At 44.6% G+C, this 18,013-nt stretch overlaps 1 protein-coding gene across 2 annotated transcripts in view; it reads left to right on the top strand.

Annotated features, from left to right (window-relative positions):
• Nucleotides 1-17,872, top strand: part of ndst1a (N-deacetylase/N-sulfotransferase (heparan glucosaminyl) 1a) — a 40,808-nt gene extending 22,936 nt beyond the window's left edge. For both annotated transcript variants that reach the window (XM_061078965.1, XM_061078966.1), the window contains exons 2-15: nucleotides 4,114-5,137; nucleotides 6,906-7,388; nucleotides 8,138-8,225; nucleotides 8,560-8,714; nucleotides 9,918-10,103; nucleotides 11,254-11,382; nucleotides 12,489-12,671; nucleotides 13,116-13,212; nucleotides 13,528-13,651; nucleotides 14,497-14,671; nucleotides 14,811-14,981; nucleotides 15,154-15,263; nucleotides 15,737-15,839; nucleotides 15,924-17,872. In XM_061078965.1, coding sequence (XP_060934948.1) covers nucleotides 4,592-5,137; nucleotides 6,906-7,388; nucleotides 8,138-8,225; nucleotides 8,560-8,714; nucleotides 9,918-10,103; nucleotides 11,254-11,382; nucleotides 12,489-12,671; nucleotides 13,116-13,212; nucleotides 13,528-13,651; nucleotides 14,497-14,671; nucleotides 14,811-14,981; nucleotides 15,154-15,263; nucleotides 15,737-15,839; nucleotides 15,924-16,043 — 2,670 coding nt within the window. In that variant the 5' untranslated portion in view covers nucleotides 4,114-4,591 and the 3' untranslated portion in view covers nucleotides 16,044-17,872. The remainder of the gene's footprint in view (nucleotides 1-4,113; nucleotides 5,138-6,905; nucleotides 7,389-8,137; nucleotides 8,226-8,559; nucleotides 8,715-9,917; nucleotides 10,104-11,253; nucleotides 11,383-12,488; nucleotides 12,672-13,115; nucleotides 13,213-13,527; nucleotides 13,652-14,496; nucleotides 14,672-14,810; nucleotides 14,982-15,153; nucleotides 15,264-15,736; nucleotides 15,840-15,923) is intronic.
• Nucleotides 17,873-18,013: the final 141 nt, after the last annotated feature.

Below are 18,013 nucleotides of genomic sequence, written 5' to 3'. Positions count from 1 at the left end.
TCAGGAATAAACACAAACAAAGCGTGTGTGCTTTTTGTTGTAGTGAGATCATTTGGATTGTAGATCTTCTAATGAGTCTCTCGGGTCTGTGTCCGCTGTGATCAAGCCACTTTGGTGCAAGCGCATCAATACACAGACAAAGGCAGAAAAGTGACAGTAGCAGTAACAACAGTAGCCTTTTGATGAGTGGATTACCCGTTCTCCCTCTTTTTCCTTCTGCGTGTTCTCCATGCCTCTGAACACGACGCAACTTCAGCGTTTCCATGGAGAACGTGCGGTTGCCAAGGCCTGTGGAGATTGAACACAGAGGGCTGTCGTTTTATTTCTGTCAGTCAGCGGCGAGGGGACGGATCGGGCAGGGGGAGAAAGGGGAAGAGCCGGGACCCGAGGGGCTCAGAGGGTCCAGCTCTACTTTACAAGTTTATTTGTTGAAGGGATCACCTACAGCTAGAAAGACTCTGGCCAGACAGTGTTAATGTACTGGCTCTCCTCAAAAGCCCTGGGGCACTTAGTGTTATTCACACTGTTAAAAAGAAGTGTCATGGAGGGAGGGGGCCAGAGGAGACGGGACTTGCAAATCTACATATGGCCAACCTTACCGGTGTTTATCTAGAGAGTTGTTACAGCTGAGGACCAGGCTCCGTCCTCCTGTTCCTCATCGCCTCTCTTTAATCTAGCAGTATGGTCTTGGCCTGCTTCCCATGATGTAGAGCGAGCAGGTTTAGAGTGACCACCCACCATGAGGAAATGCATTTGTCCGTCCTCTCGGCCGTCACCTGCTATTGTTTACCCCGCCACTTCATTCTGTCACCGCCATTCAGCTGCTATAAAATCAGGAGGTATATATTTTAATTGATGTTTTCAGAGCTGCAAGATTAATGATCGCCCTTGGGGCTGAGTTTCTATCTCCCACCAATCTGGTTTTTTTTCTCCGGTTGTGCACCATCCTCTCCTTTTCATCTACCTTTGTCTCCCTTTCCACTTAATATTTTTGAGTATCTCCTTTTTTTTTTGCTTTGCATTTGCTATTCCCTCTTATCGGCCGATCTGGCAGCTCCATTTAGGGAGACTTATAATCCACGTGTGCAATTACAGCGCTCATATTCAGTCCGAGCTCCTTCCATCATTGGGAATGAAAAGGTTGGCTATCCGATTCACATTAGTCTCCATCTGCCACTCCTTTATGCATGACTTAAAACACTGATTCTTGTTGGCAGACTGAAACGTGGGTCTCAGGCTCTGCACACCTTTTGGCTGCTCTATACCTTATGACTATGTCTGCTGGATATACCTTGTAGGAGCTTCTGCTTAACATGAAATATTCATGTTCCCTTTTCTTCCTCCTCTGCATTTTTGCATCTATTATTTTGGAGAGGATGGAGGAGCATTTGTGGTTGCATCTCGACTTCTAAGGTGTATATTATACATGGCACATAAAGTAGAAGACGCATTAGGTTGTATAGAAGAGCAGACATTTGAGATCCATTAGCCATTATTCTGTCCAGGCTGTGCTATATCCTTATCTCCATTATAGTCTAATGTATTATAGTCTCCATTTAGCCATCCTGATCTCCCTGCTTCACACTTTAGGCCTTGAGCTCTCAGTGTCAGCTCCTCTCTTGCTCCCCACACTCTGGCCAGCATCACCCATCTCCCCCTCCCCTCATTCCTTCATTTGTCGCTCTCTGCATCACAGACTGAAGGTCAACATTGGGAGGCGGTCATCACTGCTACAAATTGGGCAAGAAATGAGCCTTTCTGTGTCCCTGCTGTGTTTCTTGTGTCTCATCATTTAATCTGCTCCATAGCCATGTCAGCAGTGTTGTTAAAAGTCAAGGCAGAGCGCGATGTCTTTCTGCAGACGTCGGCCATATCTTCATTCTGATTAATCATTAAGAACCTAAACACATTCTTTCTTGAATGTTGGGGCTTTGATAGAAAATAAATCAACGATTCTTTAGGTGTTATCTAACCCGTATGAGAAAGAAATATGAGGCTTGATATTTAACATTTTAACCATAAGCTCTATTATCAATAAGTATTAATAACACGAGCACAGATACAACCAAATATACGAAAGTTAAATTCAGAAAATCCACATATTTCTCTGCAATGAATATTTTTTGTCACTTGTCAAGGAACTTTTCCAAACAGCATCTCATATGTGAGATTTTCTTTTCTCTTTTTACCATTGGTTAGTTCGATGTTTGTTCCAGTCCATGTATAATATAGGCTGAACAGATAAATAACCATTCAATTAAATAGCTAGCAGATTAGGCAGCGATGGAAATAGTAATCTATAGATTGTGCTATTAAAAGAACTAATGAGTTATTGCCTCAGACTTTATAAATAGAATTTGCTAAAGAGAAACCTCATCAATGGAAAGTTTTATTTAAGGCGACAACACATTCTCTGGGCCCAGGTGACCTGAAATAACAGTTGAGCCGGTAATGTTGAAAGTTTATTCCCTTCGTCTTCTTCTCTGCTTCACTGTTTGGAGCAGTGGCCATTTCCTGTAGCTAATCATACGCTGATATGCCGTGGCACGAACCCCGGCTCCCTCCGAAATGAACAAACAAGGTACCGGGGGATCTTTCAGCGACCAGGGCTGTTGGTTTTTGTCGGCTCTACTGCGATACATTCTCTGAACGCCCACTGTTTCTTTCACGGCCTCGCTTTACATTAGACTCTGCCTCCCTGCGTAGAGGAGACTTGGACGAGACTCAGAGAAAAAAGGAGTGAGAGTTTCTTCTGCTGCGCTGGCAAGCGGATTTAAGGCGTCCTGTTGAGCTTGGCTGGAAGGCCAAGAGGGGGCAGAGATGTTCGGCAGAAGGCTGACCTCGATCACATTAAAGGGACAGTGGGACACTATGGGAGTTCGATTTTTGGTCCTTGTAGCCCTGTGTGCAAATGAGTGATAACTTCAACGATCAAGGGATTATCTTTCTGGAATTCTCTTGGAAAAAATGTATGGTATGATCTCCTATCAAGCTGTGTAAAATCAATAATGTATTGATCGTAATGCCGTCAGATGGATGACGGCAAATCCTATCGTTGCCCATAGGATTTGCTACGCTGAGCACAGAATGGCCACTCTTGTATTTTTAACGATAGTCACCTTTAATCAAACCCTGGTTTATAGTGAAACTAATAAACCCTTTGATGACATTATCAAATCCATTTTATGTCTGATTTGTGTCTGAAGAGTCTTTATGGGCTTGGTGGTCACCATTTAATGTGTCTGGGTTGAGAGGGTTTTGACTCTGCTCTAATGTGGTATCTAGGGTTTTATAAAAGGGTGTGTGTATGTTTCCGTGTGTTTGTGTAGGCAGAGTATTCCCATGCAACGGTAGTGTGTGCTTGGTCTCATTCTCTCCACGAGGCCTCTAAATGGAGAAATGATGTTTTTGTAAGTGACTAGCTCGCACTGTTCTCATGCTGCATCTTCTACTTTTCACACTCTGCTTGATGAAGACGGACTAAAGGGTCTGTATGCTACCACAGTCTTGCAGAGAGGGGTTTAGGAGTGTATATAGAGTGTGATAAGGGGGAGGGAGGTGGGGGGGATATTTTCTCGGAGTGAAGGACCCTTATTGTTGCCAGGTCTGTCTGTCACTGTCACCCACTCCTCTGCTCTTGGATCATTTCCCTCCCATCAGCTTGTTTTTCTCCCGTCTCTTGCCTTCCAATTGGGTCTCGATGCTGTGAGGATTTTAGGGAAATGGAAGACGAGTGTCCCCACGGGTGATGGCTTCACCACTGGACTGAATTGGGAATTGGTTTGCCCTAAGGCTTTGTTGTCACTCACATTCTGCTTATTGATTGTGTGGAGGCTGCATGAGTGGGTGATATATTTTTTCTGTGTGTGTGTGTACTCAAGGGTTAGGTGTTTGCATGTAGGGGGTATATTGGCAGCTCTTACTTTGTGTAGGTGAAAGCAAGGACTACTTTGGAGTGAACTTTTGGAGCATTGGCACTGTCAGCATGCACACATCTCCCACACACTGCTAAACCTGCAAAGCAAAAGAAAGCAAAATGTTGTTTGTTCTATAGAAGCTGACCCTGCTTTTCATATTTTAACATTATTTGCTTCTGTTTTGCTGTTTTTCTAGGTTAAGAGCTTCGATCCTGAGGAAATGGTTCTGCTGAGATGACCTGGGTGACCTCACTTTCCTCCCGAGATCATTCTCCAATCAAAAGACTGCACCAAAATCTAGTCGGCACATGGTTGGCAGGTTCGCATGATGGACAGGTGATGGAGTCTTCCATCATCTTTCTGCACTAGTGACTCGGCCTGCCAAACCTCCCTCTGAGGCATCAGTGTGTACCAGTGGTCCAAGGCCCCCCATTTCTCTGCCATGGTGACATAAGAAGCGCTGCACTATGAGGGAGAGCCAACGTGAGACCGTCTCATTTCTTTCTCCAGTAGCTGCTGCAGCTGCTACCTTAACGCCATTTGTATTTCGCTCCATAGCAAGACTCACTTTGTCGTGAATAATCGCTGCTCGCTGTTTTCTACGCACACCGAGAGAGACTGCCCCCAAGGCGTGTTGCTGGGCCGGTGGGGCGGAGCGGTGTGGGCGCGAGACGATGCTGGGATGCGTGACACGCCTCCGTCGGCTGGTCCGTCTCCTCCCCCTGCAGACCTCCCTCCTCCTCCTCTTCCTCTTCTGCACCGTCAGCGTCTGCATCTCTGCCTACTTCCTCTATGGCGTCAAGCGAGAGCTGGAGCCATCGGGAGGGGGCGTGTCCGGAGCCGAAGGTGCGTCCGCCGACTCCGATGACCCGAGGGTCACGCCGTCCAGACTGCTGCCTCTCCAGGGCATTTCCGGGGGCCCCGGGGTGGATCCCGGAGGGGCCAGGACAGATCCTGTGGTTCTGGTGTTTGTGGAAAGCCAGTATTCTCAACTGGGTCAGGAGATTGTGGCCATTCTGGAGTCCGGCCGGTTCAGGTACCGGACTGAGATCTCTCCCGGTAAAGGGGACATGCCCACGTTGACAGACAAAGAGAGAGGCCGTTTCACACTGGTGATTTATGAGAACATCCTCAAGTATGTCAACTTGGACGCCTGGAACCGAGAGCTGCTGGACAAATACTGTGTGGAATATGGAGTGGGCATCATTGGCTTCTTCAAGGTTAGGACAACAGCACACACCCTCTGCCTCCCTCCCTCCCTCCCTCCCTCCCTCCCTCCCTCCCTCCCTCCCTCCCTCCCTCCCTCCCTCCCTCCCTCCCTCCCTCCCTCCCTCACTCACACCTTCTGCCCTGTCCATCTGGCTGCACAGTCTCTAAGGAGATGGGATTCACAGGACCTGCCTCAATCCCACTGCACTATTTCTCTTATTTTCAATCTGTCTTGTTTTTCTGTATTCTGTCGTCTGGCCTCCTTCCCTCTTTTCGCCCAGTCTCTTGTTTCTCGTTCCTTGTTTTCTCTCCTTTTGTTTTATTTGCTCTGGATATTCACTCCTCTCTCCTTCTCTCTCTTTCTCTATCAGTAATCCTTAGCTGAGCCTGTTTGCCCAAGGCCACTTTTCAGGTCTTATGGTTTTAATCACCATCTCTGAGCCCTAGAAAGAATATAGCGAGAGATATGGAGGCATAGATGATGGTGCAGAGATGTCAGGCAGTGTAGGTGAAGGTCAGGAAAGCCTGGTGGGATTTACCATCTATTGGGAGAGGAGGAAGCGGAGCGAGGGCGTACATCCCAATAACCTGGACTCAGCACCGAGCTTTGTTTTTGAACAAACTGTTTGCAGGGGAGCAGGAGCGATGTAGAGTTCAGTTTATTAGGTACACCCACCTAAGACAAATGCGTTCTGATAACTATTCTGCCGTTGTGAAGATTCTTCCATTTAGTTTTTGTTGAAACTAAAGAGAGATGGTGATTCAACTGAATGGTCATTTAATCTTTGTTTTGTTGTGTTTCAATTACTTTCAATCGTTATTTTTTATATCAAATTGGGATAAAATAGAATGGCACCAAAACATATACCTCCATCGAGGCCCATCAGTCTCCTTATGAAACCACATTTTAAACATCAAGATCCATAAATTAATCTCTGCGAAATCAAGGAAAATTTCAAAAATGTCCTATTTCGCAATGTTAATGAAAGTAAAATAAATTCCTGGATTCAACTCTTTATCCTTTAATGTAATCCACTATGTTTATAAAATAGAAGAAATACATTTGTGACAAAAAACAAATGGCACAACATACAGAGAATATATAGAATGTTATTTATTTTCTTGTTTGGTGGAAATATTGGATTTTCATAACATATACAACAATGGCAGCTATGGGCCTAAAGTAATGAGGAAAGAAAGATGAAGTTAAAATAAAAAAATGTATTCTTTTACTATATCAATGTTTTTTTTTGTATATTGTTGTGTGCCTCAGTAATCCAGTATGGTTGGTCTCCGCAATACACAAATATCAGCAGCCCCAGTGTGGACACCACCCAGTGCATATCAGTGTTAACTTAATGATGCTGTCACCAACGCCCACACGCACACTGGTGAAATTTTAAGTAATACAGAAGTGAAAAAGCAAGAGACGGTTGGATTTGTATATTCTTGGTTGTAGTGATGTGAGAGCGACGGAGAGAATGACAAATGTAGGAGGGAAAATTTCAATGAATAATCACCGAACCCACCGTCTTTGAATCTTAGAGGACACGGCAGGAGGTGATTCATTTTGACTGCAATCTCGGAGCATAGCAGATTGAGCTTAGCAGGTAGAAGCTGCCTCATGCCTTCACATATGAGTAGGCCTGACATTCCTTATTTCACACATGATTGGAGAAATGTGGGGAATTATATCTTTTACGTTTCTGTCTTCATCACTCGGGTGTATGATGAATTTGTGTGATTTCTCTCTCTTGTTTCTGTCTCTCTTCTGATCAGGCCAATGAAAACAGTCTGCTCAGTGCACAGCTGAAAGGCTTCCCCCTCTTTCTGCACTCTAACTTGGGTCTGAAGGACTGCACGGTCAACCCCAAGTCCCCTCTGCTCTTCATCACTCGATCTGGGCAGCCCCTGCCAGGTCCTCTCCCAGGGGATGACTGGACCGTTTTCCAGTCCAACCACTCAACATACGAGCCCGTGCTGCTGGCCAAGACCCAATCGGCCGAGAGCATTGCGTCGATGGGACAGAACGCCGCCCTGCTCCCATCTGTGGTGCAGGACCTGGGGCTCCACGATGGCATCCAGAGGGTCCTGTTCGGAAACAACTTGGTCTTCTGGCTGCACAAGCTGGTGTTTGTGGATGCTGTTGCTTTTCTGACAGGGAAGCGGCTCTCGCTGTCACTGGAGCGCTACATGCTGGTGGACATAGATGACATCTTTGTGGGCAAAGAGGGCACACGCATGAAGGTGCCTGATGTAAAGGTGAGTTTGTGAGTGTGCTGCGTCTGTTTTGAATCGTTAAAAAAAGTTATCTGAATAGAAACTGAACCCACTTATGTATTCATCAACTAGTGTTTTCAACAGCCCTTAGCAGAAAAATAAGAAGTGCCTCACACATTGCATGTGCTATCCTCTGCCAGTCATAAAGAAACCGCCGCCTTCTTGCTCCTCTTCTCCTTTTGAATGCGTTCATCCCAGTAGGCCGCTCAAAGCTGACAGGCCCCACTGCTCACACTGTCACAGAAGCTCCAGAGCAATGAATATTTCAGGGGCTCAGACACATACAAAGAATGTTGAAAAGTTCCTTGCTTGTGTCCCCTCAGAGCAAAACAGACCCCCCTCGTATGTGGCGGCAGAGGGTGTAAGAAATACTTATGGAAGAAGCATCAAGGCCTCCTCACTCGCAACAGCAACAGCTTTTAGGAACAAATCAGCCCCTGACAAGACGCAGAGAGTGAGAGAGGGTGTGTGCTGGGAGTATTATCCAGCGCGGAGATCAAATGAAACAAACACCCAAATCAGAAGAGAGCAAAATATCAAACAGAATGGAGGAGCGCAGTGGAGCAACTGGGAGTGGATGTTGGATGTTTACTGAAAGAAACTTGCAGAATGAAATATGTATGTGGGCATGCGTGAGCCTCCGTGTTCTCGCCTCCTCATCACTGCGATCGTGCATCAGTGCCAGCGCACACGATGGATTGACCCACCGCTCTTTTCTCCCACCGTTTCAGGCCCTGCTGGAGACACAGAGGGAGCTGCGCACCCATGTGCCCAACTTCACCTTCAATCTGGGCTTCTCAGGGAAATTCTTTCACGCTGGTAAGATGTGGCCTCTGAAGAGAACCTTTACTGATGTTAGCTGAAGCAGAATAAATGAGAGTGTGCACTAAACTTGAAGAGATAACCCTTCTGACACTTTAGAGTTTGGATTCACGATAGTTTAATATCTCTTCTGCTTTTCTTATACTTTGTGTCATCCCCCACACTCCTCCTTTCCATATCTGAACTTTTTCTTTGACTTTCGTTGCCTCCCTTTTTATCATCACGGACTCATTTTTGATTCTCCCTTTATCTGACCGTTTCTTATCTTTTCACTGCTTCGTCTCTTTTTCTCTCTCCTTCCTTCTTTCCCGTGTGACCGTCCACCCTCTAGGCTCTGATGAGGAAGACCTGGGAGACGACCTGCTGCTTTCCTACGTGAAGGAGTTTTGGTGGTTTCCTCACATGTGGAGCCACATGCAGCCACATCTATTCCACAACCAGTCGGTGTTGGCAGAGCAGATGTTGCTCAACAAGAAATTTGCTATGGTGAGTCCGGGGGAGTGAGGGGTCAGATCACAGCTGTGGGTGAGAAATATACTATTGTTCAGTCTTAGGCAGGCAGCACAGTGGAACTGGTTACTTTGCTGCGGAGTTGGAGGTGTGTTTTCTTTCGACTGCAGCTCTTCATCCCCGTGGCTGCTGCTTCCTGTTCAAGTACTCATTTGCACTATTTAAAAATGATCCTGAAACAAAAAACACTGCAGAAAATGACTTGTTTCGTTAGTTAAAATTATTTTTGATTAATGATCGGTGTCAGCCCAAATTGTGGCGACAAGTGCAGTGCATATCCTGAGCCAGATTCACAATAAAGGCCAGTTGATGCTGTGAAACAGCTCTGACGCAGCATAAAGCCGGCAAACAGGTTTGTATCAATAAAATCAAATATCCTCATCAGGATTACATCCTGTATCATTTTTCAAATGATTTCCTCATACTTATGTCAGCAGTGTGAATCCAGCACTGGCATGATGGAATCTGCCACTGCTGTTAGAACCTGTTATCTATCTTATAATTCTGGAAATCTCTGTGTGTCTGAATGTGGTTCACATATCTCGAGAACCGTTCATCTTATTGGCTTCACACCTGACTTGTGTTTTGTTAAGGGTTAAGAGGAAGTGCAGTGTTGAATTTTGCATGATACGTTCATGTTCTTGTCAATAAAATTTGAATAAGCAGGCGACCAGCGCTCTGTAGCAGCGGTCGCTGGGAGTCATCACTGTGAGTGACATTGACGATTGCAACAACAGCGTCTTCATGACAACTGATTCTCCAGTTCAGGGTTCTTTGTACTGAGTCTTCTTCATTGGATTTTGAATAAACAGTCGAGCAGCTCTTTGTGCAGCAGCTGTGGTGAAGCTTCAGGGTTCTGTGGACCTTGAGGTCTTTACTCACCATGGCTCAGTTACTGCAGGTCACTTTTACAGTTTCAGAAACAAAGCTGCAACCAGCATCACAACAGGCCAATCAACAATTTCCAAACAGGCAAGTTTAGAATGGCCACTGCAATAGTTGAAGAAAATGCTGATCATAAATAGTATTAAAATGGGTCTGAAGCCTTGAAAATCTTAAGCATTTTAACTTACTCACAGGTGAATATCATTTATTTTTAGTGAGTGTTGCTCCTGGCACCTTTCCATTCTCTCTTCATCTTGTCTCTTTAACTGTCACTTGTGTATTTTCGTCCTCCAGGAGCACGGGATCCCCACTAACATGGGCTACGCGGTAGCGCCACACCACTCAGGCGTCTACCCTGTCCACATTCAGCTGTACGATGCCTGGAAGAAGGTGTGGGGCATCAAAGTGACGAGCACAGAGGAGTACCCGCACCTGAAGCCTGCTCGCTTCCGGCGAGGTTTCATCCACAGCGGCATTAGTGTAAGAGCACCACTCATACACCCTGGCATCCATAAGGCCTCATTATCTTGTTACCTCCAGCCTGTTGCTTTTCCTCCACTTTGCTTCTCAACACCCATTACTTTTCAGCCAGTAATCCCTTTCAGGGTTGTTTTTTACCATCTGCATATGCTATCCATCATTCATTCATTATCACTCCATCTCCACCTCCTCCAGTTCTTTTGTATTTATTCCTATCTCAAGGCCAGCGGTTGTTCTCCATCCTGCATTTGTCCATCAGCCTCGATTCCTCCTTGACTACGTCTTGTCCCCAAAGACGCACAGTGGAATCTTGTTTTCTTTTACCATATATCAATGAGACAACAGAAGTCCCGAAAGAAGCGAATCATCTCATTAGTCTGGCCGCGCTGTTGTATTCTTCCAAGGAGCAGGAGACGTAATGTAGTCAAGTGAACCAGTCTTGCATGAGACACCTGTCTGAGTCGCGCTGCCTAGCAGGCCTCAGCGCCATAACAGAGACTGACATCTCTGGCAACAGCATAGGTGGAGCGTGCACACAACAACTCACCGAAATGTCAACAGCGAAATGTCAGGAAAAAATCCTTCACTTTTTTTAGCTTCACAGCAGTAGCTGGTGCTGAATAATACAGTTATGAGAACAAAATTGAAGTTGAATATTATATTCAAGAGGCTCACAGGAAGGGAGAAAAATCCTTATCTATTTTTCCCAGGTTGACCTTCAGCACTGATAGGAAACAGTGCAGCCTCAGTCCAGCTCCTTTGTAGCGTTGGCATTCAGTCGGCCTGTGTGGTCTCTCTGCTCTGTTCCCGTCCTTGAGATAGTGCTGTATGAATGGACAGTCTCCACTGCTCACTGATGATTGATATTCAGTTCCCCAGACACTTTAAACTGCAGAAGCCTTTCCATGAATTTTCATATAGATTCAGTGAATAAAAGGTTTGCTTTGGCCAGATGAGCTGCATAATATGAATGTTTTTATTGAAGGCAAACAATGTGTGGAGTAACTGCCTGGAGAAGAGACGACTCTGCTCCCAGCAGAGGCCTGAAGCTCTGTGTGATATTGCTGAATGCGTTGCTTTGTGATTTTAGTTTTTTGTTTTGTTTTTTTTTGTTCTTTTTTAGGTGACATTGTGTTTGTTTGTATCACAGGTGCTGCCCAGGCAGACGTGCGGCCTTTTCACACACACTATCTTCTACAAAGACTACCCCGGCAGTCCCAATGAACTAGACAAACTCATCAACGGAGGAGAACTCTTCCAAACCGTTCTGCTGAACCCAGTGAGTGAAATAAAACGAGCTCACGACAAAAGGTTTTGTCTTGTGCACATAGAAAACCCATTTAACTGGTGGTCTAAAGTCAAATTTAGATGAGCGAGAGAACAGTGACTCATCGGTGTCTCATTCAGTGACGTAAACGTCATGCTTTCTCATTTTTCACTAGTGTTGAAGTTCCTTTTATTAGAGATGAAATACATCATAAAATTACTGTTATTCATCAACACGTTATGTTGTCCGATGATAAAAAAAAGATTACTTTTATTATAACCATATGTGCAACACCTGTCAAACCCCTGCATAATCTGCAGGACAAGATACAATAATAAATGTGCTCTGATATATGACTAATAAAATATATAATTGAGAAGCTTGAACCATCAAATGTTCAGCACTTTGTCGTTCTATTTATCACTGAATTGGCTTATTGTTTCAGGTCCAGAAACATTTGATGAAAACGTTTGTTTGTTACCCTTATTATTCAATTCTATGTGATTTGTATAGCACCAAACCATTATATAATTATCTCGAGGCACTTTACATAGAAGGTCAAGACCTTTAAAATTTTAGAGAAACCCGACAGTTCCCACAATGAGCAGCACTTTCCCGACTGTGGAGAGAGAAAACTCCCACATTAACTGGAAGAAACCTCCAGCAGAACCAGATTCAATGTGGGCGGTTGGGGTGAGCAATGAAAAATGGGGAGGAGAAGAGAGATAGGGGAGAGGGGGAGTTAAGATGATCTATATTGCATTAACTGTCAAAATCCAGAAATGCTCTGCTGTTCTGATAAAGGGAATGGTGGTTTAATTGTAATGCTTATAAGTTGGCTACTTTTGTTTATTAATCTTGGGAAAAGCAACTTCAGGATGGATTAGTTGTTTATTTGTGTTATTGATGCTGCTGCTCTGGTTTCTTTATTTTTTGGGGTACTTTTTCTAAATATTGGTGTCTTGTCAGCCTGTTCAAGCTGTGCACATAATGTGCAAGAGGCACATAACAAGAATGAAACAATCAAAACATGAATGTCATAGTCTAGTACCGCACAGCGTCTACCAGGGAACATCTTCATCTCCTTGAATTAAACATCTCGATCCGTCCATCCACAGATCAGTATCTTCATGACCCATCTGTCCAACTATGGGAACGATCGCCTCGGCCTGTACACCTTTAAAAGCCTGGTGATGTTCGTGCAGACGTGGACCAATTTAAAGATGCAGACGCTGCCGCCTATTCAACTGGCTCAGAAGTACTTCAGCCTGTTCCCCTCTGAGAGGGACCCCCTCTGGCAGGTGAGCAGAACGGGCTGACGATGACATAATGTAACCAACACATTTAAGTTTTCACTAACACCAAAGTTTGCATAAGGTGGACAACCTCCATTTTAGTAATGGATTGCTGCGATAAAAATAGAATATAGCTGATTATATTTCTGTTAAATAGGACATGATACAGAAATAGCTTGAAGCCTTTGCATGCAGATCATATCCAGACACTGTGTATATGTCTTTGGTCATGAACAATGCATTGCTTTGTTGCTCGGCCTGGATAGATGCTGTTTCCCATCCTAACCTGTTTTCCTCAAAGGTGTTTCCTTTGTTGTTGTGCCTGCAGATCATTTGAGTAAACCGAGGTTAACAATGTCACTTTTGTGTTCTAATAATTCACATATTTGTTTCACTTTTGCTCAAAACCAGACTTAAAACAAAGGATTGTTTATCTTTCTGTGGCTACAGGATCCCTGCGAGGACAAAAGGCACAAGGACATCTGGTCCAAAGAGAAAACATGTGACCGCTTCCCCAAACTGCTCGTCATCGGCCCTCAAAAGACAGGTGAGGCGCGGTACTTCAGCACCCCCTACAGGCCGGAAGGAAATTAGAACAAGGCTTCTCATTCAGTTCAAAGTAGAAGTCGATTGACAGGTTTTTTAGCAGTTTGAATTATTTTGAGATAATTTTTTTGAAAAGAAAAAACCGCAATAGTGTAGTAGACTGAATGTTGAGTGTACAAAGGGAAGAATGATTTGTTGTCGGGGCCTGAGGATCATAGATGACAGACTATGCACTGCCTCAAACATCTTTTCAGCTCTTTTATTCCTTTATTTTCTCCCTCTTACTTACACCCCTGTTCTGTCTTTGGCCTCTCAGGGACAACAGCACTCTACCTGTTTCTTGGCATGCACCCCGACCTGACCAGTAACTACCCCAGCAAGGAGACCTTTGAGGAGATCCAGTTCTTCAATGGACACAACTACCACAGAGGCATCGACTGGTGAGAAACCTCACAGGCACCTCGGTACTTTGTAGCGTGGCTGTGCTGAAGCAGCACTTAACAATCAACTACGCTTAGCTACACTTGGTTTTAATCTTTCTTTTGTTGTTGAATCCTGCTTTTTATTTGTATGAGTTCATAATAGTATCGTCTGCGACATGTTTGTGTTCCTCTGATCACCTGCAATACTGCAAAATAACATGTGTAAATATTGTATTAGCACAAATACATTAAGTCATGGAGGACAAAGGTCTTGATTATGTGCTATAAATAATGGACATGCATTCTGATGCAGTATAATTTAAATGTTCAAAATACAGGGGTTTTTTTTTTTAAGTAACTGTTAGTAAGGAACTTGTGCAAATCCTTTAGAGTTAAACATTAAATAACAGTTAAAAACATTATAGTTTAATCTGACTCTCATTCAACAGATGGCATGTTTATGTTTAAAGGAATAAAATCAAGAGTAAAAATGCAAATGATGCCAGGACCCCAAAGAACCGCTCCGAGAGTAGCAAAACAATTAACTTTATATTTTTTCATTATCTATTTTGAGTTTCCTGGAGGTTGAATTGATTATTTTAAAGATGCATCAGTGACTTCACACACTCAGCACCTGAAGAGTCGAATGCAAAATTCACGTGGCAGGCTGCACATTTCTGTGAGTGGGCTGCTAACCAAACATTAACATTGTGTGGTGTTGCTCGATGTATTTTAGTACGTGAGGTGCCGAGCGGTTGCACATGGCCGATCACCCACACAGGCAGCAGAGAAATGATGCTGATCTACGGAGAGCCAACTTCACCCGATTAACTGCTTGCAACACTTTGCATGTTTTGTGGTAGGTACATGGAGTACTTCCCCCTGCCCTCCAACACCAGTTCAGACTACTACTTTGAGAAGAGTGCCAACTACTTTGACTCTGAGGTGGCCGCTCAGCGAGCCGCAGCTCTCCTGCCCAAAGCTAAGATCGTCACCATCCTCATCAACCCCGCAGACCGAGCTTACTCTTGGTACCAGGTCAGTCACAGACACTGGTAACCCAGATGAATGTCTCTGCATGTGCTGGTTTAAATAAGAGTCTGTGTGATATAATGTGATCAGGAATTGATTTCATACTTAACCTCTTGAAATGACTCACATCCCCGTCCGCCTTCAGCACCAAAGAGCCCACGATGATCAGGTGGCGTTGAAATACTCCTTCCACGACGTCATCACTGCAGGCCACGACGCTCCACTCAGACTACGGGTCCTCCAGAATCGCTGTCTGTTGCCCGGCTGGTACGCCATCCACCTGGACCGCTGGCTCAGCCACTACCACTCCAGCCAGGTACAGTGTGTGTTTCCATGCACATTGGGGGGGGGGGCTTGTGCCATCCTTACCACCAGTGCTTAAAACCCTCTTGAACATGAGGAAAAACGAGCCGAGTGAAACTCTTCAGATTTACCTACTCGACTCCTGTTTCTGTTCTAATATTTGATTCTGTGTGTGTCTCGCTCAGCTGTTGGTCTTAGATGGACAGATGCTGAAGACGGAGCCTGCCTCGATCATGGATAAAATCCAGAAGTTTTTGAGCCTCACCAACGTCATCAACTACCACAAGATCCTAGCGTGAGTATCCTCTGTGGCTCTCAATCCTTCACAGTTTAAAGTTTCCAAATGGCAGATTTACAAATTATTTACAGATTTATACCTTTGGGCTCTATGGGTTATATTAGCTGTTGTTTGGATCTGGTAGATCCCAGTCACTGTTCAACACATGTATGATTATAAAAAAGATCCTTGAGTTTTACGTGGCCCATGGAATAAATTACACAACCAGCAGGTCACTGCCTTAACATGTTTTGTGAAGGAACTGTGGGATGGCATTAATAAGTAATCATGTGTGTCATTTAAATCAGGATTGACTTGCAGATTAAAAAGAGTGAATTTGAAGAAAATAAAAAGTTAATGTGAAAAAAGGTATAGACTTTGGCGTTCAGACCCCAGCAGGAAGTAGAACAACATGGAAGCAATGAAATTAGGTGCTTTGGATCTGAAGGAGACTTCCCCTCTTAAGGTAATTTATTCTCTTTTGTGAACAGGTTCGATCCTAAGAAAGGTTTCTGGTGTCAGCTGCTGGAGGGAGGCAAGACCAAGTGTCTGGGGAAGAGTAAAGGGCGCAGGTACCCTGACATGGACGCTGAGGTAAGATCCTTAGCAAGAGATGCATGTTATGTCTCGATATTTCACCTGTGTTATTTCTTTTGCTGACTTTTTTCTCTCCTTCAGTCCCAGGGGTTCCTCAGGGAATACTATCGGGATCACAACATTGAGCTGTCGAAGCTGCTCTACAGGATGGGCCAGCCGCTGCCCAGCTGGCTCAGGGAGGAGCTGGTCCACACCAGGTAGCAGCTCCACAGAAGGGGCAGCCCTACAGCTCAACACACTGAACCACTGCTTCTCCCTGCTGACGGACTCGGGCCCGGCGGTCCTGAACTGTTGAAGAATCCAAACAGTTTTGAAAGAAACGGAAATAATTCGAGAGTTGAGGATGGGACTCCACACGAGAACTCAACACTTCTACTGTGATCTTCCCAAATCTTCCCCGAACTAGCAAACAGTGGAGGGCGGGCTGGAGGAGAGCACGGCTGCGTTCAGCGGCTGACAGCTCCTGCCTCGAGACGCCATTGGTTCCCGATGGTGACGCTGGCAGCCTCCACTGTGTCCTGAAGGAGGAGGGACCTTCAGTGTTTGATAATCACTTCCCTGCTCTTCTTTCTTCGCATGAACTTCCTCCTGAAAATCAGAGGGTGGGAACAGAAATGTCCGAAGCTTGAGCAGTCGGGAGACGTCCGCTCTGGAAAGACAGGGCGACGAACGAGAACCGCCGCTGTCTCCGGCTATGAGTTGCGTTGTTTGGAGCTCATGAGAACACGCTACGTAACAGTGACTTAATATATGAGAGCCTGGTTTACTAGAGAGACATTGGTTGCAAATGCCTTTGATATATATGTTTTTATGAGTGGCAAATGGGAGATCTGGCGTCTTGACTCAGGCTGCATGTTGTAGCCTTACTTGATAGGCCTTGGTAGAATCTAGTTATCACATTTACAAGTGCCAGGACAGAGTCTTTATTTAACTATTATCACATGGACGTCTGAGGGGTTGTTTTTTAATTTTTTTTAGACGTTTTCTTTTTTTTTTCTTTTCTCTGATTTAATTTGAAAGTTTCTGTAATTCTGACAGCAATGCGTTATTGTAGAATGTACCACAACTAAACATCTTAGCTCAGTCTTCTCCCTATAGGCCACATGTACTGTACAGTTAGTTCAACTGTTCACCTCAGCCGCCTCTTATGTCACTTCCAACTGAGTTGGTGGAAGCCGGAGCAGCAGGATGGACGTCGAAAGCACAATATTTAAGTGAACATTGACTCTGAGCGTATACAGGTTACGGGAAAGCACACTCACTAACAAAACCGGCTTCTACTATAATCTGTGAAGAAGATCATAAGCTAGCTACTGTATGTTTAATCCAAGCACTCTGGGTCAACAGATTCAGACAGTGTACAGAACAAGACTGTGCTTCTCAAAATCCCTTCGAAACTGTATATTTTGTCTTATATTTTATTTCGTTTCTTTTACTAGATTCTTTTTTTTTTGAGAGGGGGGAGGGGGCTGTCTCTGGGAAAAACATGTAAAGTTGCCAGGCAAACCGACGATGTCCCCGTTCGGATGTTAGGTTGTCGGTCGAGTTGTTACCACTGCAACTAGATGTCAAGCATAGATAACAAGAAGCTGCTCTTACTGCAATAGTTTTGTACAATGTCCTGATGTGATAACAAATGCACATGTCGGTCCTTTTTATTTCCTGACTTTGTAATGTACATATTACGCAAACCCCCCTGGGTAGACCTAAATTATTGAATGTGTTTGGGTTTACGCTCTCCATCGGCCCATTCCTCTAGTGTGAAACGTCAGTGCTGTGCTGAGGGGAGTCCGGATCATTTCATGTGTCGCTAAGATTGTTTCCTCTCATGTCCTCTCACTGCCAACTATTGTACAGAGGTACTGAGTCTCTCCATATAAAGTATTAAGTGATAACACATAACAGCAATGATGGTACTAATCTCCTGGACTGTATGATAAAGATTTGTAATTGTTGTCAATAATTTTTACAGTGTAACTAATATTGTCGGTGCTTTTTAATTTGCAAATAAAACACCACTGTATTTTTCAGTAGTTTGCTTTTGTCATCGAAGTTGAATCCAAACACAACTTTATTGCCTCCCCCAACGGCATTATGCTTTCATGTGTTTGTGTGTCTGTGAGAAAGATTCTTACAGAGACAGCTGAGCGGATTTCCATGGAACTAATGAG

This window comes from Limanda limanda, chromosome 10, assembly GCF_963576545.1.
Source record: "Limanda limanda chromosome 10, fLimLim1.1, whole genome shotgun sequence".
In the NCBI taxonomy this organism is placed as follows: Eukaryota; Metazoa; Chordata; class Actinopteri; order Pleuronectiformes; family Pleuronectidae; genus Limanda; species Limanda limanda.
The sequence above is the reverse complement of the archived record's forward strand: the minus strand, read 5'-3'. Positions and strand labels throughout refer to the sequence as shown.